Raw genomic sequence first — 23,339 nt, forward strand, 5'->3', positions numbered from 1 at the left:
CTGGCCTGGGTGAGCACCTGTGAGTCATTAGATACTGAGAAATCTGGGAAATTACACGTCAATCTTTAATGTCAAGATATGAGAAAGATAGTCTGTTTATTTTTCAAGTTCACTTCTTCCAGTTGATTTTGTTTTTTTGAGCGTTTACTTTTCTCAGAGGACTAAAAAAATTAATTCTTTGCTTGAGAACAAGCAAGACTTGGCAAACCAGATAAGCATTTCTCTTCTGAGGCAACTGTTGCATAATTTTACAAAATTTTCCAGATGCAGCTTAGTCTTTTTTTTCCCTACATTGCTGTGTTATGGAAGTCAAAACTATTCTTCAGAGTAAATCTGACTGGCATTTTATTCGCTTGTAGATCTCTTCATAATAGTAATGCCTGAAAGGATGCCTTTAGGAAATTGCCTGTATAGACCCTCAGCCAGTTCACTGTGCTCAGCTTTATTTGATCTGTTTGCAGTAGTACTTTCAGTTCTTTCATTCTTCCCCCCTCTGTTTTGTCTGTTGTGTTTTGAGGCAGCCCAGATTATAAACTAGCAGAAAGGGATGACCTAAGCTAAAGGAGGCCCTGGGACTGAGGGTGTGTGATGATATCAGAGTATAAATGATAATTCTATTATTCACATTATTATTAACTTTTTTGGTATATCCTGGAGCCATAACAAAGGACATGCAGAATGTGTTTGGGTTTGGTTTTTTTACCTGACTGAAGCCTAGAGGAAGACTTCTGGCATGCTTTTAAAGTGTGAGGTGGCCATGGCTGTTCATGACAAGTCCATTAAATGAAGAGAACACAGTAAATGATTGATACTAGAAATACTCAACTGTTGAAAATCTGGACTGCCCAATTTTGTCAATATTTTGTCAATATGCAGTTTCAAGGGGAACTTCAGATGTAAAACTGAGGTGGAAATGAGGGAAGCCTTGGGCAGAACAGCTGTGCCTTCAGTGCTTAAGTCTGGGTAGCACTCAAAAGGCACCAAAGGTGTTGGATTTCCACCCAAATGTCACAAATTGTCTTCATCCCATGCTTGGCAAGGCTTGAGCTTAACACCCCACAGCTTTGGTCATCTCACTCCTATCTGCCCAGGCTCTGTATCACTTAACCAGCTGCAATGCTTGGGATGAGCATAGGCTGAATGTTTGCAATTCTGGCTTTAAGAACTTCACAAATGCTTGATACATTCTGCTCCCTGCCCCATGGATGGTTCATCCATGAGCTCTTGCATGGAGAAGAGGTCACAGAAAGCTGGGACTAGAGTTTATGCTCCCATGAAGTCCCATTAACTCATGGGGATGCTCTTATTGACCTTGGCGACAAAATTACAGAATTAGAGCTCAGACAGAAAAACTCCTTGCCTTGGCTAGACAATGAAATGCCAACAGAAATAAATTATATTTGCTCATAGAGTGCTGTATCTTAGCCAGAAATGTTAGGTCTTTTGTACAAATATTTTAAGTAAATGTACATTTTAAGCAGATAGGTTGATAATGTCTCTTTTTGCTCCTTGGGGTTTCTGAAACGGTAATTTTGTTGTTTTCTTAAGCTCTGTAATGTTCTAGGTGAGTGATATTCATTTTAATGGCATTAATTGCAGCACGTTGATACAGTTTAGGAAAACAGAATATCTCTCCCCATGGCCAGAATACTTGGGTCAAAAACGAGTTGCTGTGCTAGTTTTCACTGTACTGTTTAGACATGAAGGTAAGGCATGACTGAGAGTGACAATTTACATTGGCTCAGCTCTACTATGATTTTAGGTTCTGAACTATAATTTTTGAATTTTCTTTGGTAAGACTGAGTCAGATATCTAAATTACTATGGTTAAGATGGCCCAAATTACAGAATTTAAAAGGTTGCCTTCACACTGAAGGCACATTATTCTTCACAAGAGCAAAATTCCTTGACCTTTCAGTAATGTGAGGAACCTTACAAAACAATCCTGTACCGCCTTAACTCACCCTGACCCTGGGTTTTGCTTTTTTGTTGCTGTTGTTGTCTTGGTTTTTGTTTTATTTATAATCCATATCTGAAATGCCTTGCAGGCGTTATTGTCTCAAGCCATTATTTCAATTAAAACATTTTGGATGGCTGATGATGAGTGACAGAGCTAAAGGTGACCGGTGCCAGGTTCAATCTCTCAGTGGTGGAGCAGTAATCAGATTGTGTCCATTAGGGCACAGACAAGACCAAGGCAGTTTCTATTAAATTGCAGTTTCTAGCACAGCAATGCAAAGAGGAAGCTGTGGAGCACCAAGGAGAAATCCCACTGGTGCAAAATGGATGCTTGGCTGTGGGTGAGGTCTTCTCCCTGCTCCTGCCCTCTGTCCCTCCAGGGTCACAGTGACATGGAAGCTGTCACTGTCACAGACACATTTTATGAAAAATACTTTTGACAGGATTTTTCTCCTGAGAAGCGGAGAGGCCTCAGAAATGAAATGTAAACAATGATTATCTGCTGCTGTGGAATGCAACAGGTGCATCTGTGATTGGTCCATATGAGTTGTTTCTACTTGATGACCAATCAGAGGTCCAGCTGTGTTCAGACTCTGATCAGTCACAAGATTTTATTTTCATTCCTTTTCTTTCTTTGCTAGCCTTCTGATGAAATCCTTTCTTCTATTCTTTTAGTGTAGTTTTAATATACACTATTAATATATATCATAAAATAATAAATCAGCCTTCTGAAACGTGGAGTCAAGATTCTCATCTCTTCCCTCATCCTGGGACCCCTGTGAATGCCAGCACAGTCACTAATGCTGATGGCACTGAATTACAGGATGTGGTGGGGACATTTCTTAGAAGGAGGTCAGAGAGCCCTGAGCATAAACAAGGAGGGGTTTTGTTTGAATTTTTGAGTAATTATGTCTAAGCAGAGGCAAAATGTATTCTTCCGCTAACTGATCTGATTTTTACATGCTTTAAACTTAATTCCTGATTGATGGAGTGTTTTTTTCCTCTTTCCCCCTCAATTTACCTCACCTGCTTGGGGCATGTTCCTCTCAGTTTCTTCTTATGGGCTTGAGTTATGTTGACCACTAATGGTGGTGTTCTCCCCAAATGTCCTTCTGCAGCATTAACAGATGGATTTTGTTTCTTTGGGTACAGTACAGCAGCTTTGGCCAAATTAATTTATTTGCTGTATGTATTTTGCAAGAATTCCTGAGCATCAAAAGTGGTAGGTCAGGGATACTGTACAAAGACATTTAATAGTGAGGAAAGTTGTATTGCCCATGTGATCCCACAGCAGTAGCAGCTTCTATAACTTTTTGAAGGTTTTGACAGATTTCCTGTTTTTTTTCCTTAACATTTTTGATACTTCAACTGGGGATTTTAAAATTTATTTATTTGGGTTTGGGTGGTTTTTTTTAGTTTTTTTTTTCTTTGACACTCATCATTAAATTAAGAAAAGAAGTAGCTTTTCTGGTCAAAATGAGACTTATATTCAAGATCAAGAAGAAGAATATGAAGATTACTAAAATAACAGGTTAAATGTGTTAAATAACAGCTTAAATGTTTTAAATATCCATGGAAATCTATGAATAACTGAAAAATTCTGTTAAAAGTACTTGAGTTCATCTACCTTAGACCCTGAACTGAAGTCTCACTTGTCTGTATATAATCAATTGCAATGTTTCCTTTTTTTGCTGTCAGTCTTGTGAATCATTTCTGCGTCCCCCAATTTCTCCATTAACCCCAGGGCAGAGGTCTGTGCTTGTTCTGCAGGCTGTTATCCCATTTCCAAGGTGCATTTTTGGGCACATCCTGATGCTGAGCCTGGTGCAATGTTTGTTCACTGCTCTTCCAAGGCTGCTCTGCCCTCTGGCCCTGTGCAAAGCAGCATCTGCTACCTGATATCTCTGCAGGCTCAGTCATTTGCATGTGGCTGAACAGGTTGACAACCAGGATAAAAAAAATCCTTTGCAAACTTATCTTTTGTGTCAAAATAAATACAGGGAGGGAAATGATGGCAAATTCCATGAATTGGAGGAAGTTCTGCATTAAGAGCTGCAAGTTAATACAGCACAAGCACAATGGCAGCTTTTCTTCTCGCTCAATGTACAATTTTAGTCAAAGGGAGGAATTTTTGTGGTTATAAGGTGAACAATTTTTTTTTGCCAGCCATTTTAGAAGCTATTAATTGAATGCCTGTGGCTTAGAACTTTCTTTGCTCCCTCCATTAATTAAAATTTAGAATTTGTAGATGATTTTTATAATTATATAAGAGAAGAAATTTTTTTTCCTAGAAAGGAGATAATAATTATGGAGGAACATGATAAAGTAGTGAGTAATACAGAGAAAGTACAACAGGAATGTCTTCAGAAATTTACAGCTTTTCAGAGATGCAACTTCCAGTCATGTCCTTTCTAGTGGTTTTTTTTTTCTGAAATGCTAAGATTAAAGGGTGTTTCGGTAAAATTGCTGATTCCAGGCAGAATAGAATGGTGTTATTAATTTTAGGTTTTATAGAAAATTTGCTTTAACATACTCTTTAGATGGTCAAATATATTTGATTATTGGGCTACATTGTAGGGCACATGGACGTCAGATGAAAAATGAGACTCTTCTCACATTTTTCAATTCAAATATAAATATGATAAATATAATATTTATATTATATATAATACATGTATATGTAATTTGAATAAGCACACACACACATATATATATACACCTATAAATATATAATATATAATATATACATATATAATATATACATATATACATATATACATATATACATACATACATATATACATATATAATATACATTATATATTATATAATATATACATATATATATATTATATATATATATATAAAATAAGGGTTGGGCTCTGTGATCTTGGAAATATTTCTAAGCTTAATGATTTTATGATTTTATTAAATAGCAGTTTGGATTTTGCCCTAGCATAAACATTTAAAATTTTCTGTTTAAAAAAGAATTAAAATCTGAATTAGTCATGCTCTCAGGATAAGAAAACTGTTGATGTTAGGAAGTGAGGTTGTAATGAAGCTGTTTAATGAAATGGTGCAATTTAAGGCATTTAGTAGGTACAGAGACATCAAACAAGAAAGAAAGAAGTTGGAACTGAAGATGAAATAATTACTGTGATGATTACATTTGAGTCCACTCTGTGTGAATGCAGATTGCTGCACGGTGGGGAGAGGAATGATTTTCTTGACTTGAACTTGTGTTATAAGGTTCTGTGGGAGGCAATCTCCCACCAGCATCTCTGGGTGGCTGCCTTGGTACCAGGTTGCCATGGTGACAGATGGAGGCTTGCCCAGTTAAGCATCCTCTAAACACGGTGGTATTTTCAGTCTGGGGCTTCAAATAATCATCTTTGCTTCTTTGTTGTTTGCATTAATTACCTGCCTGTTGGTTCTTTGAGCAGAACTGCAGGTGAGGCTGCTTAACTGTTTGATTTCTGCTGTATCTCTCTCTCTCTATACTTATATATGGCTCTCTGTGGGGAGAAAGCTGACCTGTGCTGGAAACTGCACCCAATTTCTGTCTTCTGTGAAGTGGTGGCAAAAGTGGCTGAGCCTTATATTGCAATTCAGATCTGATTCTACTGAAATGCTCCTGGGGAGCAGGGGAAGCTGCCCCTGGGTGACAGAACACTGTGCATAGGAGCAATAATAGCATCAGTTACAGTTTTGGATGGTTTTTGCATTTCAATGCAGCTCTTTGCCTTGCTTGTGAGGAATGGGGGCAATATCAAATATCTACCTTTTGTTAGTGATGTGTTAAAGTGGCAGGTAAGCCAGAGGCAGTGCTGGAATGTGAAACATGTGAAGGGTTAAACTTCTCAAGAGGAGACCTTATAGCATGTGTGTATATGTTAAATCATAACTGATTTTTCCAGGCTTTGCTTCACAGGTATTGTGTGTGCTCTGTTTGCAGCAATTGAGGCACAGAGAGACCACTCTGCCTCTTGCCCAGAAAAGAGGCTGTGGTTTGTGGGGTTTTCTGCTGCAAACCTCAACCTCACACCCCAATATTCACATTTTAGTGTTCATTTCCACTTTAATATGCTTTTGCTGCTGTTCCTGGTGCCTTCCCTGCCCTTGTACCACTTTGGCTCAGAGCTCTCCCTCCCAAACATCCACTTCCCTCACTGTTATTATAGTGGCAGTCCAAGAGCCCATTTGGGGCCTTGGGTCCAGCTCCAGGAACAGGTGTGGAGTGATGTGGCAGTACTGTGATTCTCGATGTGTGAGGTACCAAAACCAGCAACATTCCCAGCTGGCACTTGCACTGTGATGTGGTCTCTGTCACCAGCAGCCTTGAGTTTTCGTGTTCTGTGTGTGCTGAGAGACCAACTCTGGTCTTTTGCTGTGCCCTCTGACCCTCCTGGGCCTCTTCTTCTCCCATCCTTTTCCTGTTATGTGTTTGTGATGATTTCTGCAGCAAACTTGGGCCCACAACAGAGCTGGAAGTGGCTGAGAGGAAGGGGAGGACCAGCCCTTGAACTGATCAGGTGATGCTTGGTTTGGGAACCCTGCAGGCTGCATCTCCCAAGCCTCAAGGACACATCCCTGCCCCTGCAGAGCTCAGATCTGCTGGAGGATGGGCATGGACAGGGCAGTGAGATATTAATAAGCCTGATCCTTCCCTCAACGCTGTTCTGGTTTTTGTTTTTGGTTCAGGAAAGAGGAAACTCCTGTCCATCTTCAACAGGTCCATGTGTGAATGTGCCAGGGGGTGGGGGAAAGGTGACACATGCCCCAAAATGGGGAGTAAACACTGGGTAGGTGCAATCAGGTGGGTAAAAGGTGCAGAGGGAAAGGAGGAGGTGGTACCTGGGCTGCCAATCAGCTGCAGTTCAGTGGAATCTGGAGAGTTATCCTTTTACAAACTTCTCTGTTGGTTCAGCTCCTGGGAATGAACTGCCTTTGTTCCCAGCTGCACTGCAATGTTTATTCATTAGATTTTAATAATGAAAGTCAAATCTCATATCCCTTAATCAGTGTTGGTAACTGAATGCTATTAATTGACTACTCAATACCTGTTAGCATGAAAAGCCAGCAGAGACCTTCAGTGACAGCAGCCTTCAGTTTATGCATTCATTCTGTAAATTATTAATAACTGCTATTGATCCTCTCCCAGCTGATGAAATATTTGTCTTTTTTAAGAAGTAACTTCTTTTTTTTCTTTGACAGATAAGACAGATTTATTTAGGAGATTTGTTGCTTATTTTTACTCCAGGAGGCAAACTATCTTTGCAAGTTTTTTGAAGGGGTTGTCCATGTTAACATACCATGGCTGTTTCTGTATTATGTTCTTCCTTGGTCTCTTCAAATATTTTTGGGTGTAGTCAAGGCCACTGATCCAGCCAGATGTTTTTGCAATATAATTTCCTCAGTAGGAAGTATGGAAAGACCTTTATCAGTTTCATTACTGGTTTTCTCACAAAACACTTATGTGAAAACCCAAGATAAATAAGCCCATGAAACTAGGGAAAAAAGAAAAAAAAGGCAGAAGGGTATGATGTTTTAATGGAAACATCTGCAGCTGCTCTTCAGAAAATGTCAAATTCTTCAGATAGGTCTACACTATTGTAACATTTTTCCTCTCTTTTAAATTTTTTTTAATGGGGAAAAAAGCAGCTTAACTGCAGCACATTGCAGCAGTTTCACTACAGGGCTAGGAACAGGACTGGGTTCTCCTACCCCCAGTCCATGAGTTGGTGACCGGAGTGTTCTGTAGTCTCTCCCCAGGACTGCTATATTTGCTTCATTTTCATTTCATTCACTCCTGCCATGTTAGCTTGGGCCATCTGTTTTTGCTGTCAGTTCTTTTTGCCATTTCTTCCACGGCTGCTTTCTGCTTGGAACAATCTGTTTGGATGACAACTCAAAAACTGCATGTACTAGGACACACAGAGGGAGCTGATTGCATTCTCATGGTAACAAGGCGGGGAGCCAAAAGGAGAGAGAAATTATGATGTATGAGTGTGGCTTCCAGCCTGGCCTCTTGGTGAACTTTATTCAGCACATCCTGTTGGTTCAAAAGGATGATACAACCTGCTAGAATATAACTCTTGTCTTACTAGAAATTCACTTGTAGCCAAAGTAAGCACCTCAGTTTATTTAAATCTCAGTTTGTGTGCTGAAGTAAAAGGCAGAGATGTTCTTAGGAAGCTGAGAGGTTGTGGGCTGGGTTCCCTCCCTGTGCACCCTTTCTAGTTCCCTTCATTCCCACACTTGCTGCAGGGCTTGACTCTGATATTTTCCACTGCAATTGTGAGGATTTATGACATCACAACTAAAAAGAGATATTGATTGCCCCCTCTGTTTTTACTGTTCCTTCACTTGGGTGTCTCAGCTTCAAGAGTCGCAAGATGGAAATAAAATGTATTAAAAAATGGATGAGAAAGAAGCAATTTTTTGGGGTAGACTTACCCATACTTTTAATTCTTGTTGCCACACACAGCTGCACATTCTATCTCTGGATCAGACCATGTGTTCTTCTGGAGATGAAACCTCTGACCTGACTGTGTGGGAGCTTTGCTGCTGTGCTCCAAAATATTCAGAACTGGAAAGAGAGACATAGAACAAGTGTCAGGAAAACTTAATTAATTTAGAACAGTCATAATCATACTTCTTCCCTTTTTGTTGTTGTTGGGGTTATATAAAAATGAAATGTTGGAGAGGGCAGCTTTCTGTTTACAAACAGTAAAGTTTGTAAGTTCTCTGCCTGGCTGGGTGACCATTGTACCAAGTGCTGGCTGATGCATCAGAATTCCTGAGCATGTGGTGCAAAACTTGCTCAGCACATGTAACATTGGACAACAACTGTTTAATTAGATGGCTTCAGTTCCTTTTAATGATTATTGGGTTTTGAGGGTTTTAATTCCACCACCTCACCACTCTGGTATAGTGTTTGAATGAAAAAAATCAGGATTTGGATGGACAGCTATGAGAGTATTTACATATCAAATCGCAAGAGCTGTGCAGTGCATACACAGAAGTATTCCTTAATTCCTTTTCTTTTTATCTTTTAGGTCTCTCAGCAGCCAAGCTACTGACTGAGTCAGGCCTGAATGTGGTGCTGCTGGAAGCCAATGACAGAGTTGGTGGAAGAACTTTCACCGTAAGGGTAATTATCCCCAGAGCCATGTTTATACCACATATTCAGACAGAGTGTGCCATGTGAGGGAAAATTTCTAGAGTACCAGCAGGTGGGAAATTTCCTGATGTTGTACCAATAAGAGAAGGGAAAGACTGGCAGGATGGTGGGGACAGAATATTTCTGCGATCTTCAGGCTCTGGATTCATCCACCTGGGATGGAGAACACAATGAGCTAAGTTTCAAAATCATTTCCTGGGGAAAGACACTGCAGAAATCACTGTGGAAGAAACACACATGAGGCCAACCATGCTGTATTGAGCTGAACTGTGGCACGGCCGTACAGAGTGATGTAGGGCAGAGGAGTGTCAGGGCTGGTTGGGAAATAGAACAACTCCTTTCACTCCATTCTTCTGCTCTGTCTTGATGTGGGACACCCTCTCTCACTCTGCCCACTAGAAAATCTTGCCTGTGCTGCTTCTTAGGGTAGTGTGTTTTAAACTGATCGTTGGTGAGAGGCCTGACTGAGCAACAGCTGCACAGATGTCTCTGACTCTCCTCTCTCTGCCTGCCAGGCTCTTTCCTCTTTTTAAGGCTGCAATGTAACAATAAGTCACCTATTCTGGTTATGAACTCCAAATTATAATCAATATGCTGGTTATGAACTCAGTATTCACCACACCAGAACTCTACCAAAGAATTTGTTTTCCATGGAGAGAAGAATCTTAGCCAAAATGCCCTGGGAGTATTTAATTTAATTTAATTCTTCTGGATTGCTCTCTTAGCTTGTATGCTATTTACAAAGGGCTTATCTCTTTTGGTTTTGCTTTTTTTTTTCTTCCCTTTTGTGTGTGTTGTGTGTGATAAACCAGAATAAGCAAGTTAAATATGTGGACCTTGGAGGGGCTTATGTGGGGCCAACACAGAATCGTCTCCTGAGGCTCTCTAAGGAGCTGGGAATAGAGACATACAAAGTGAATGAAGTTGAGCACCTGATTCACCATGTCAAGGTAAGAGATGCTCTCAAGCTGCTGCTGTAAACATGAACATTGTAGTGATCTCCTTTCTCCTTGTTTTCCACTCTTGCTGCAATGGAGAGTACCTGTTTGAGTCTGCAGCATCTGAGTTTGTTGGTTAAAAAAAATAGGTGTGTTGGTAATGAAATCACCAACAAATTGCTGTACTACTACAAATTATGACACACACACACACATATTTATTTGTGTACCCTGTGTGTGCATCCTGTTAGCTCATGCTGTGGTTCAGGTTATATGAAAGCTCTCAAAAAACTTCCTTGTTTTAACTCTGTGTTTCATTATGTGCTTAGGAAAAGCCATTGGGCAATGACTAGCAAAATATTTGTAGGTGATGTTTGATCAAAGGTTAAAGACATTCACAGTTTTAAAACTGTGACTCTTCTGTGCAGGCCAACTCTGATGTGCACTGCCCAAGGTGTCTGAAAATCCCTTTCAGAAGTCCTGGAGGTATTTCCAAGCAGGCTGAAAGTCCCTCAGGATGGGCTCCCTAAACCAGTGACATTTATTATGCTGATGAAAGGAACGTGAAAGGCTGTGTCTGGTTGTGCTGATGGGGAGACTTAACATGAATGGTAACAAAATAGTAACTGCAAAAGGCTCTGGGAATCAGACAGCCTTGTGGAGGCAGATCTGAGCCTCCGCATGATCTGAAATAGAACAGCTATGGCAAAGCTGTTAAAAAGCCCACGTATTCTCAGTAGTCATTCTCCAGAAGAGCATCCATTCTCCTTTCCTGACATAGATCAGCGCTGCACTTGCACAGAAAGGAAACTTTCCTTGTTAGACCCAAGGAGGTTAACTCTGGGTTTCATTGTATGCTTAGGAAAAGCCATTGAGTGATGACTGGCAAAATATTTGTAGTTGATGTTTGATCAAAGGTTAAAGACATTGGCAGTTTTTAAAACGGCAACAGAGGAAAGATGTCCTGTCATGTTTTCCATTATTTTTTCCACTCAATTGTTATAAAAAAGAAAAGTGTTCTCAAAGTGATTTGCTATGGTGACTGTCTGTAATTACCATTTCTGTGGTAGAACTAATGGATACTTCCACGCTGCTCTGTTTTGTGTGCCTCTGGCATTGTTTTCAAAGCCAAATGTTCTGTTTGTTCACAGTTTTTAGCCTTCAGATCTCCCTAACAGTGACAGGAGGTCATACCACGAGGGGGAACACTTGACATGGCCAGTCAGGATGCCCAGCTCTTCAGGGCAACCTGCTGTCCTGAAAAGCATGGTGGCATTCCAAAATACTGCCAGAAATCACTGTTTATTGGGGTTGTTCCCAGTCAAATGTTGAGAGTCTCCAAGGATAGAGATCCCAGCTGCTGGCTGGGCACTCCCAAGCCATGCTAAGACCCTAAAGGTTGTATGGAAACAGTTTGTAGGCTCAATTGCCTGTAGGAGTTCCTGAAGAGAGGAGGGAGAGAACTCCGTGCCAGAACTTGCTGCTAGCCAAGCAAGAGGTAAAGAGAAGAGATAATTCCACAGTCAGCAGCACTTCCTTTGCATTTCGTGATTTCATTCATTTAAAATCCTTTATTTCTGTTTTCCTCCTGTGTTTATCCAATTGTGGGGAATCATTAGCATAGTTGAAGAATTACTCACAGTTAAATAATTGGCATGTGAGCGCTATATAATAAATACATGCACTGTCTTGTGGCCAAATCTTCAGCATTTCATGTATCTTCAACACATTCCTTGCAGGTTTCTGAACCATGAGGCTTGTCCAGGGTTTCCCTGAAAATGAACAGTGCTCGTGGGCTCCTTGAAATCTGGGCAGTGCTCCCAGGTTGTATATTCAAAGCACACAGAGGGCTGTGTCCCTTGTGTGAATTTGAATTCACATGCTGACCCGAGCTTTGTGACTGTGGTCAAATGTAATTAAATTCTGGACCACAAAATTATCCGAGCCCAGAGAGCTGATTAAACCTAAAGGTTTTAATTCTTCTTTTTGCTGCACAAAAATCAGGCATCACAGTGCATCTTGTAAAATCAGCCACTGTTTTTACTTATACCCAAAGGCAAAATAAAGCCTTTCATGGTTAATTAAATTCATTTTAGAGGCTTTTTAATACAAGTAATATATGCCTCTTCTTTGTACTACAAAATGAAAAGAATGCATTTTGTTGATCTCTGGGTGGGTCTCTGCTAATTAGGCTTTACCAGCTTGATTGGGTTTTCTCCTTTAATCTTTTTTAATGCCAGGTTCTATTGTGAGATTAATTTTGGTCTTGCTTATATGACGTGTGATATTTTCACAGAAACTCAAAATTATGTTTCTTGCCCTAATTTTTTTTTCTTTTCCCTCCACTTGTTAAGCAGCCTTTTTCATGGTCTTTGAAAAGAGATTAGTATATTCTTTTCATTTTTTAAATACTGGTTCATCAGCCTTAGTGAGAAAATTAGTATAGCTCTGTAAGTAGCATTTGGTAGGCAAATTGCTGCCTGAACACCATTGATTTTTCAATAGCCCAACTGAAATTAGGTTCATAAATCCAGATTTAAGAAGCAAAAGCAGAACTGTCTGAGAAGTCATCATCTCCTAACAGTTCTCCCACTGGATTGGTAGGCAGATGTAAAATCTGTAAAAATGCCCCTTAAAATGGGAATAAATTCTTAGCTGACCAGGAGAGGATTCAGGGTCCTATCTCAGATATGCACATTTGCAACTTTTGACTATTGGTGTTTATTTTCCTCACCAAAATGACAGGTTTTGTCTTTTTAAAAAACAAAGCTAAGAGCATATAGTCCCAGTAATTTTTACCATGTAACAGTCTCTGGAAAGAAGGAAAAACGAAAACGTGCCAATTATTGTGGGCGTTTAATTAACAAATTTTCCTTGTTAATTCAAGCTGTACTTCACTTCTGTGGAGCCTCATTAGCCATGCCAAGTTTCTGCATTCTAAAACACAAATTTACCATATTTTCAGTTGTAACACAGGTTCATTCTCCAAGGTAACTGTGGAACTGGTTTGCTCTGCTATCCCAAGTCTCTGTGAGGAAACATTTCTTTGTATGAATGGCTTGCCCAGTGAATGTTTTTACATGGTTCCTTCATGTGATGGGGGGATGATCCACTCTTTGTCCAGCTGTGATGCCAACTGAACATCCTCTGACCCTATTTTCTGCCAGATCTTTTTATGGGATAATGCCATTGATGCTTCTTGCAAATTTCATATTATAAAAAAATGGTAGAAACACGTTCCTTCTAATCTCTGTGTTGTCTCAGGGCAGAATAGTGGATAGTGCTATTTTCACATCCTGTTGCACCTGAAACATTCCTCTTGTGGTTATAATTGAGTTGTTTCTTTAGCACCAAAAAGGCCCCAGCACCCATCCTGGTGGTCTTTCAGATTAAGATGCTGGGAAAACATGAAGCATCCCCTGCCCTGGCACTGGAAAAGTTCTTGACAGCAACTTGCCACCCCACCCTTCCCTCAGTTAAGTTCCCTGTAAGAGAATGGAGTTTCCTCATGCTCATCCCTGTGCCAGCAGCACTGGCTGGAGGTGTCTGAGTGCATGTCATGCCCCCTTGAAGGTTGGCACCATTTTCATACAAAGATAAATAATTGACAGCTCTGGGGAGAATGGTAATGGGAGCCCTGCCTGCAGCACCTCATGAGGGTGAATATTTAATCCTCTGCACACAGTACTTTTAACCAGGACCCCAAATCTGCCCTGATTTTGGCCAGGTTGCCCCCTGATCTACAGTAGAGACTTGCAAAGCAAAATTTTACAGCCCTCTTGGGCGTCATTTATTTTCATCACTATTGTGCTTATTAAAATGCAGTTTGCAGTGGTCTTGTTCATGAATTAGAAGCATGATGGTCGTGTTGTATGGGGATTTAATTAGCAGCTGGATAAGTGACTGCTGTGTCTAAAGCTGAAGAATTTAGTGGTGTTTCTTCTGTGATTTCTGTGATACATGCACTGAAGCTAAGCAGTATGATTTATTTAAGCTTTTCACCTGCCTTGTCTGCAAGTCTAAGGGCAGTATCTTCTGGCATAGTCTGTACTACAGAACATAACTGCTTAAATGCATTTTTGAATGACTTGATAAAAGTGCTTTCATGTTCTTTGTAGATGTCAATTAGAGTGCAGTAAGAGAATGGAAAGACTGTGAGACTCAGGGGCTATCAGTTTAAATGAGGTGAAATAGCCTCTCATCTTTTGTGTTCTCTCCTTTTTGGTGACAACTTGTGAACAAGAATTTGGGGAACTGGGAAGAAGACATCTGAATGTTGAAGAAGCTGGGCATCTGCTCTCTTGAAAAGGAAGCCAAGTAAATTTAAAGGCACTTAAATTGCTGCAGGGCCTTGATAGTATCAGGTGGCTATACTGGAACACAGATCTATGTTATTTTAACCCTTTTCTGGAGATGAGGATGGAGACATTCCTGCCACAAGATGCTGTGTCATTATCATGCCCCTTTGTAGCTTCAAAAGTGAGTCTGAGGTTGGTCAAGCTCAAGTTGGTGAAAGCATCCTCCAAATCCCCAGAAGGGATATCCTGCAGTCAGAGAACGAAGAGCAGCTTTTGGCAGGAATATAGGAAAAACTGGACATGTTTGGTGTCACTGGACCTGCCCTGTAAATAGAGGGGCTGTCACAGACATCTTTTATGAAAAATCCTTTCCTTAGGATTTTTCCTCCTGAGAAGCTGAGAGGCCTCAGGAACAAAATGTAAACGATTATCTGCTGCTGTGGAATGCAACAGGTGCATCTGTGATTGGTCTCATGTTGGATGTTTCTCATTAATGGCCAATCACAGTCAGCTGGCTTGGACAGAGAGTCTGAGCCACAAACCTTTGTTATTTTTCCTTCTTATTCTATTCTTAGCTAACCTTCTGATGAAATCCTTTCTTCTATTCTTTTAGTATAGTTTTAATATAATATATACCATAAAATAATAAATCAGCCTTCTGAAACATGGAGTCAGATCCTCGTCTCTTCCCTTGTCCTCAGACCCCTGTGAACACTGTCACAAGGGGCACCTTCCCTTTTCTCCATGCCAGCCAGCTAGCAGTATTTGCAAGAAGAAATCTCCTAATTAGGACTTTTTAGATTGAAATATAGATATTTGTATTAAAGCAGCTCAAAAGGAGCAATTATGGATAGGAAATCTGTGAAGTGAACTCTGTCAAGGGGGGCTGTAAAGCAGGGTCTTGCAAAGGGTGATTATTGATCAGGAAGATTGAATGCAATTCTGGAAGCTGTGACCTAATGGTAGCATGAGGATGAAAACAGTAAGAAGAATGAACTGAGAATAAAGTATGCATTTCTTAATTAAATTTGAGGAGAAAAAAATCTTCCTGAGTCTCAGCTTTCCCAGACTCCACAGTCTGTTGGTGAGGAGACAAGGAAAAGGACTTGTGCTCCCACCTAGATTATTTAATTGAAGCTGCTGGGAGAAAAGCTTCATTGCCTCTGACTGTAGAGCTGATTTTTGTTTCCCTTGAGAAGCTGATTAATGTCTACAGGAAAGCAGAATTAGAGAAATGTATATTTAATACTGGAACAACTGTCTGAGCATACTGGGTTTCACATGTCTGTAAAATTTTATGTAAGCTTTCATATTTTTAGTGACCCTAAAGTCACATTTTACATAAACCAAGTGTTCTAGTTTGTGACAGTGTGTCTACTCAGTTATGCTGTGGGCAGATGCTCTTTTGAAGGCTTTCTTTCAAATGAATCCCCACTTTACTTTTGTTTTCATTTATTTATGCCTTACTTATCTCCTTTTTAGAAGGGAAGGAAAATTTTTCTTAAGACTTATTCTAGAAATACTGAATAGTTTTTAAATTATTTTATCCATTTTGTTGACTGGTTAAATTGAAAGGTGCTGAAAGCCTCATACAAGCCCAGTATCAAAGAGTATCTAGAAACAAAGTCCCTATAAGTATGTGCTTCAGATCTTCAAGATCCTCAATTTAATTTCTATATCACTTCAGTGGTGTTTCTCTAATTCTGCTTTCTTTCGAGTATGACAAGTATTTAACAGATTGCATGACCAGTGCAGCAGAGTAAAGATGGACTTTATTTCCATAATACAACAGAAACAAGTTGTTCCCAATTAGCTCCTTTCCTTTTCAGAATGCATATTTCAAGCCACTGTGTCTGGCTCTGCAACACTTTAAATGGAATTTGTTTTCTTAATGAAATTCCCAAAACGTGTTGGCATCCACAGCTGATGAACTCAAATTAAATATTGAAAGATATTTGGATGAAATTTTGGCATGTTTTAATGTTCTAGCTTTGCACCATCAGTTATAAGGTCTTTTCTGCTTCAATTAAATTTTTTAACCTATAGATCCTTATCTTTAGAATATCTGTCAGTATAGTAACCAGCTGAGCATTTGAGATCCTGAACAGCTTTGTAATGAAGGGAGCTTTGTTGAAACTCAGCTCTGTTACAGTTTCTAAGTAGGTTGTAAAATCCCTCTCCTTTTGGTCCGGCTACTTGCCGTTTTTAAATTCAGAATTATGATTATACAAGAGGCTTAGTCTCAAAAATGTCTTGTTAGAATTAAAAACAAAAAAACCCCAACCCACCATAAAACTCCCAAAAAACAACAAACACATATACACCCAAAAAACAACAAACACACGCACACACCCCAAAAAGCGCCCCTCAAAAAAAACCAGACCAAAATTATACTTTTCCATAAGGCAGCAGAGGAGAAGCAGCATCTGAGACAGGTACAGAGTTACAGCCTGAAGTGATGCTTTTCTGTTTCTGATTTTCCTTGTTACAGCTTGGGGTTTTACGTTTCCTGAGCTTTGTATGGATGACATTACTGGGATTTTAATATGAGAAAATGGGATGTGTGTGCTGTACCAGAGCTGTGAATCAGCAGAGGGCACTACGTGCCAATAAACCTGTCTAGCTGTGAATTAACATTCAGAGTGACAGTCTTGCTGAAGTGAGCCTCAGTTAGTCCAAGGTTTAGATGGTTTAGCTGAGGGAATATTTGTGCTCAGTGAGAGCTGACTTTATTTATAAGGTGTTTATACTGTGCTATGAAAAATGCATGGATCATTGTCACCAGGGGCTTCATTTCACAGTGCTGCATCTCACTCTGGCACCGCCTGGGTGCATAATGTTTAGGGGAGCCTGACGTTGTCCTGGGCCTGCAAAAGCAGATTTTCTCCCGAGAATCCCACTCTGCATTAAGACACTGATATTTCCTGGCAGTCCTTTCCCATTTGCTCACTGTCACCTTCACAGGAGAAGGCCCGTAAGATCTGGTCCCTGTGCCCCCCTGAGTGCTGGGGCTGATATTCAAGGGGCTGCTGATATTCAGTTGTCATGTTGTGGGATTTTTCCCTCTGTAATAACCCATTCCTTAAGCCAGCTATTTGAGCTGAAACAGACCTGGTGCATAAAGAAATCTTATTTCTGCACGACTTACACGGGTCCATCATAACTCAGGCAAATCTTGGTTGACATGAAGCAGATGGCTGAGGAAAATCTACTGAGAATTGTAAAGTTTGTGACAAACACTGGGTTTCTCATTTCCCTGCTGTTTTATTCCTGGGACAGCTGGGTTGCAAGAGGTTCCTCCCTTTAGTTTCATCTTCTTCAGTGAGCTTTAGCCCCCACTGCAGCAAGAGCCCTTGTGAGCAGCAAGTGATCCATGCAATGGCAGTGCTGATGCTGCTGTTGTGGGGTTTTTTGGAGCATAGCAAGTGGCATCACGAAACCATTTCTAAAATTTTATATGCAAATTAAAAAAGGGCAAGAAATACTTCTGAGCATCATAGAACTGGTGTTGAAATGCCATGTCAAATGATTGGAAATGGTGGTTATTGTTGACGGTTTTATACAGCTATGATTTGGGTATAAAAATATTTGAAAAGGAAATGTTTTGTGCATCTTGAAGCATGCAAGTGCCTTGTTATTCTTTAGAGATTACACACCACCAGGAGGCACAGAGAATGCTTTTCCCAGCAAATAAGCAAATTTTGCCTAAATATCAAAAAGGTTTTTGTGTTTGCAAAAATGCAAATTCAGCACGAGTGAAGCTGAAATGTTTTGGTTTGTTGGTAACTACTCAGTGCCATCTGTAGTCTGTCTTTGCTGCTGCTAATTTTGCTTCTGTGTAGAGCCTAGTCTGGCAGTCTCTTCTCAATAAAAATTCTGATTGACAGTTCCTGGAGTTCTGTTTGTGCAAGAAATAAGGATCAGGCCTTAGGAGATGACTTAGGAGCTCTTGAAAATAACTTTCACAGGAAACTCGCTAACTTTGATGGCTGTTTTTATTTTTTTTCAGGTAGGAGTTTGTGTTCTTTGTGAGACTTCCACCCCAGATTCCTACACAAGAGACATAGCCAAGGTTTTGCTTTTGGCAGTTCAAATGCAGTGAAATAGAAGAACAGCTAAACAGAAATATGGTTTGTGTGTCTCTCAGCCTGTGCTCATCAGGAAGCACTGCAGGGAATTCATAAGACTTGAGTTCACTCAGAGGGGATAACTGGGTTAGGGTTGCCTCTGGCAGATCAGGAAGCTCAGAACAAAATCAATAATTAGAATAACCCATTCTGATGCTGTCCTGGTTTTCTTGAGCACAGCAGTATACTTGTTTCATAACCTATATTTGGGAAATAGCAGGTACTTGAAACCAAACTGATAAACTCTGGCTTTGGAATACTTGCAGGATGCTGGCACTGGTGAAGGCTCCAGAGTGCAGAAGTCACAGTAAAACTGATTTTTTGAGGTCATAGGGCTAGTTATGGAATTTTAATGTGCCCCAAATATCTAAAAGATCATTTCCAATATGGTTCAGATGTTATCACGTGGGACAGGAAGGCACTTGGTCTGAGAGGTTTTGCTCTTCTCTCACAGCCCTTTGGCAGCCAAGTTTGAATTGATGTGTGCCCCAGTGAAAATTGATTCTATGTGAAGAGATTCCATAGTAATACCCAGATGTTCATACTAGAACCAAATGCCTCTGATGAAGTAAACTTTTTCTGTTCATCTCCATCTACAGGGATATATTTTCCTGATTCCAGATTTTATTTTCCTGATTCCAATATTTTCATACAGTTGAGTACAAAAAATGTGGAAATGCACATTTTTTTCATGCTGAATGAAAAACAAAAATAAAGACAACCCTCTGTTTTTTGGGTGAACATGTGCCATAATGTCCATCCTTAAATTGGAAGTGCTGGGTTTCCAACCTTGGTGCCAACCTTGGTGCCTCTGGCACATGAAGTGACTGGAAATCTACTCTGGCTGTGACAAACTTCTGATTGAAAACTTCTAAAAGTTTGATTTTGGCATTGTAAAAACAATAATTTATCCTCCAAAGCACTGCAGAATTAAATTGTTTCCTTGTAGCGACTTCTTGTCCATTTACCAAAGAATTAAATAGTTTCCTCTACATTTTGCTTTCTTCCTAAATTTCATTGCCTTGGTGTTTTTGACAAGGATTCCATTAGGGTCTTCTGTCCATAAAGACCAGATGAAAAAACAGTTTCTTCTTCACTTTCTCTGACCTATTTGGGAGTTTTGTAAACTAATTTTCTCTTATTCATAGGTCTGATTTTTTTCTTACTTATTGAGTATCCTTTTTGTTTAATTGAAAGTTCTCAAAGTTATTAGCCAGCATTTTTCAAAGTTACATCTTGTTTTGTTATTTCTAGACCAAGTTTGGAGTGTTTCAGGATCCCTTTGTGCCCTTTTACTGTATCTTCCAGTGCTTGCAGACACCTGCAGATTAGAATAATGTGCTCTGTGTCCCTTCTTTCACAGTATTAATAAAGAGCCTAAATCAAATCAGGCCTGACAATTCTTTGAGTAAGTGGTCTTTGGATACTTCTCTTCAAAAAGACACTGTTGTTGTTGTTGTTGTTACCTGGTTATAAATATTAAATCTTGTTGCAGTATGATTTTGTTAAGCCAGTGTAAATACGTTTTTAGTGATGGATTGGTGTGGCACTGCATCAAATATCTATTAAAAGTTAGTACTTCTACTGTTTGATATTCATGCTCATGCAGTCCACACTTAAATACATAATTTAATATAAATTTTGAAACATCAGCTGTGGCATTCAATATGGCCTTTATTATTTATCTATCTTATGGACTCCATAATGCATTGTGAAAAAATAAGTACCCAGATAATGCTAATGAGCCTTGTGGATTTTTAAAGCTATTAGGCTGCCATCCATATAGTCAGACAGGGAAATCCCATGTAAATAAAACAGCTCTACAAATTACCCATTGTCTTCCACTCTTAATTAAGCTAGGCTTTCTGAACATCTAGTAATAGAGCTTTAGATACAAAAAAATCTGACTATTAAATATGTAATGGTGTAATTAGGACATTGGGATTGGTCACACTGTCCCACTCTGTAATTTACAGTTAGGGGTCTTGGGCTAGAAAAATGAGTCTGCTCAGTAAATGCTACATTTTCTGCAGTGCTGGTAATTTTTAGGTTAGTTGAGACTTTTTTTTTTCCCCAGGAAGGTCTCTGAGCTATGATTTAGTGTATAATAACACCACATCTACTTTTGTCTGATTTTGAAAAACAAAAAACCAAACTGCTAAATGCAATTAACTGTTAAGTGTTTTCATGAACAATTAGAAGGGGAAAATAAGTAAAATAAATAAGTAAAATACATATATATATATATGTGTGTGTGTATATGTAACTCCTTCTCAGTAGTGAATAGCCAATTTTTCAACTCAGTCAAACCATGTTGTTTCATCTCATTTTTTGGACTGATATTAGTGACTCTAATGCAGTTTGGTTGCCCAGAGTTGCTGAATGTGAAGTTTTGAAGGTAAATTATCAGTTCTGCACTGGCTTGCTGAAGTCTGACTTGCTAATTCAGCTGTGTATCACACCAAATTGCATGTGCAGAAGAACAGGAATAACAGAATAACCCCCCAGAGCTGATTTCCAGGATCTTGTTCAGGTAACCTTTGAGTGTCTCTGAGGATGGAAGACACCACAGCTTCTCTGGGCAATCAGTGCCAGTGCTCAGGCAGCCTCATGGTGAAAAAGCATTTCCTGATGTTCAGAAGGCATGTCCTGTGTTTTTGTCCTGTGTCCTGCGCACACAGACAGTGACCCATGAATAGGGTCACATGGAAAGAAAGCTGCCACATGGATTGATTAAATTTGTGCTTTTTGTGAACACTTAACCTTTTGGTGCCGCTTCCCACGCATGGAACCCATGATTGTGGTTGTCTTTTGGGGTTTTAAATGATGTGGGGTTTTTTTTGTTTTTCATCCTTTAGGGTAAATCTTACACCTTTAAAGGCCCATTCCCCCCTATGTGGAATCCCTTGGCCTACCTGGACTACAACAACCTATGGAGGACCATGGATGAGATGGGAAAGGAGGTATGGCATGCGCATTGCAGCTGAATGAGATCAGCTTGTCCTCATGAGGGGCAGAGGGAAGGGATTGGGGTGCAGACAGGAAGAGCTGTTCTGCCTTGGGCAAACCCAGTGCTGCCAAGAGCAGCCACACATTTTGATGGCCAGAGCACATCTGAGAGTGGCCTCCTGGCAAACTCTTCTGAGCCCTGTGCTGCTGAGGCTTTCTGCACACATCCCTTCATTTTTCTGGCTGTGGGAATGTCAGAGTTTATGCCTGTGATTGATTTTTACCACTTTTCCTGATGATTTGGTAAGTGAAATTTTAAGAAGCTCGCAGAACTCAAACATTTGACCTTTTCTACCCTGAAATTCAACCTGTGTAGAATCCATTCTTGTCTTGTTCTAGTTTTTTACCGGTTTTCCATTGACTGAGCTACAAAATTTGAGAAGAGGTTGCTCTTACTTGTCTGGATAAATGTGAGAGATATGGAATGACTTAGAGACATTTCTTAACTCAAAATCTGTTCTCTATTTTTCAATCTAAAAAAACCCCAAAAACGTTAAAACAAGCGAACAAAAAACCCCCTCCCCCAAAAGCATTCTCTGTTCAGTGTTACCTGCCAGAAATTTGCAGGCTGAGTTTGCATTTTAAGACAAGATTATTTGTATTTCTTTGGCACTCATTCACTTGCTGATAAATGCTTTTCTTTGTCTCCCTCCTTAGATTCCCAATGAAGCTCCATGGAAGGCTCCACGTGCAGAAGAATGGGACAAAATGACTATGCAAGATTTCATAGATAAAGTATGCTGGACAAAGTAAGAAACTTTTTAATGTGAAATATAATGGCTTGTATTTATATACTTTAGAGCTAAATAAGCATTACTGCTTTTCAAACAGGTATAGCTATTACTAAAATGCAGCACTTTTAAAGAAAAGGGTGAGAAAGTTCTGTAATAATGGACCATGACACCTGTCAGCACAATCAGTAGATTCTGTTACCTTTCCCTAACTTTTTAGACAAAAATAAAAAGAAAATATATTTGGGAAGGGCTATTTCTGAAGAGATGGATAGTACCCTAATCTGTTATGTGCACTTTCCTGCTCTTTACTGTGTGTTCAGCCTTTCAGAGAAAAGTGTAATGGTTACAGCAGGTTTTTGAATCAAACTCTTGATGGAACAACACACATTTATTCTGTGCTGGACCAGCTGATTTTGCCAAAGTGCTGTAAAGATAACATTTGTCTTTCAGCGGTACTAAATCACTTTAGAACTCATCATTCTATTGTTTAGCTGTTGCACTATAGGGAAACTGAAAATGCTTCCTGTTTTTATGTATACATCAAAGCAATTTTTCTTTACTTGCCATTCAACAGCAGTTTGGTTGTTTTTTTTCTCACTGAAGGGAAAAAAAAAACCCATTAATCCTGGTTGCTGAAGAGCAAATTGATTTCTACAGCAACCTCCTCAGAATTGCTGAGTATCCAACACGTGGCTGCCGTGAGCTGGAGCTTGGTGAAGAAACCTGTCCGTGCCCACTGGGCTGGTGCTGTCACTGACATTTTTATGGGACATTTTTATGGCTTCAGGCAGCCTCTAGAGAGCAACATGGCCTTTGCTGTTAATGTTGGGCCTGTTGGAGTGGGTCCAGATGAGGCCACAAAGATGATCTGAGGGCTGGAGCACCTCTACTGTGTAGATGGGCTGAGAGGATTGCTCAGCCTGGAGAAGAAAAGGCTCCAGAGAGACTTTAGGGCACCTTCCAGTGCCTAAAGGAGCTACAGGAGAGCTGGAGAGGGACTGTGAACAAGGACATTACTAATAGGACAAGGGGTTCTGGCTTTACACTGAAAGAGGGCAGGGTTAAATTTGATATTTGGAATTATTTTTTTAC

General features: G+C 39.9%; 1 protein-coding gene across 1 annotated transcript in view; it reads left to right on the plus strand.

Moving 5' to 3' along the window:
* MAOB (monoamine oxidase B) overlaps positions 1-23,339 on the plus strand; it is a 53,692-nt gene that overhangs the window by 9,205 nt on the left and 21,148 nt on the right. The window contains exons 2-5 of the mRNA XM_054291310.1: positions 9,017-9,111; positions 9,954-10,091; positions 21,363-21,467; positions 22,171-22,262. Of these exons, the coding sequence (XP_054147285.1) occupies positions 9,017-9,111; positions 9,954-10,091; positions 21,363-21,467; positions 22,171-22,262 (430 nt within the window). The remainder of the gene's footprint in view (positions 1-9,016; positions 9,112-9,953; positions 10,092-21,362; positions 21,468-22,170; positions 22,263-23,339) is intronic.

Source organism: Melozone crissalis, unplaced genomic scaffold (genome assembly GCF_028551555.1).
Source record: "Melozone crissalis strain CALT ecotype California unplaced genomic scaffold, PUWL_Pcris_2 ptg000090l_1, whole genome shotgun sequence".
NCBI classification, from domain to species: Eukaryota; Metazoa; Chordata; class Aves; order Passeriformes; family Passerellidae; genus Melozone; species Melozone crissalis.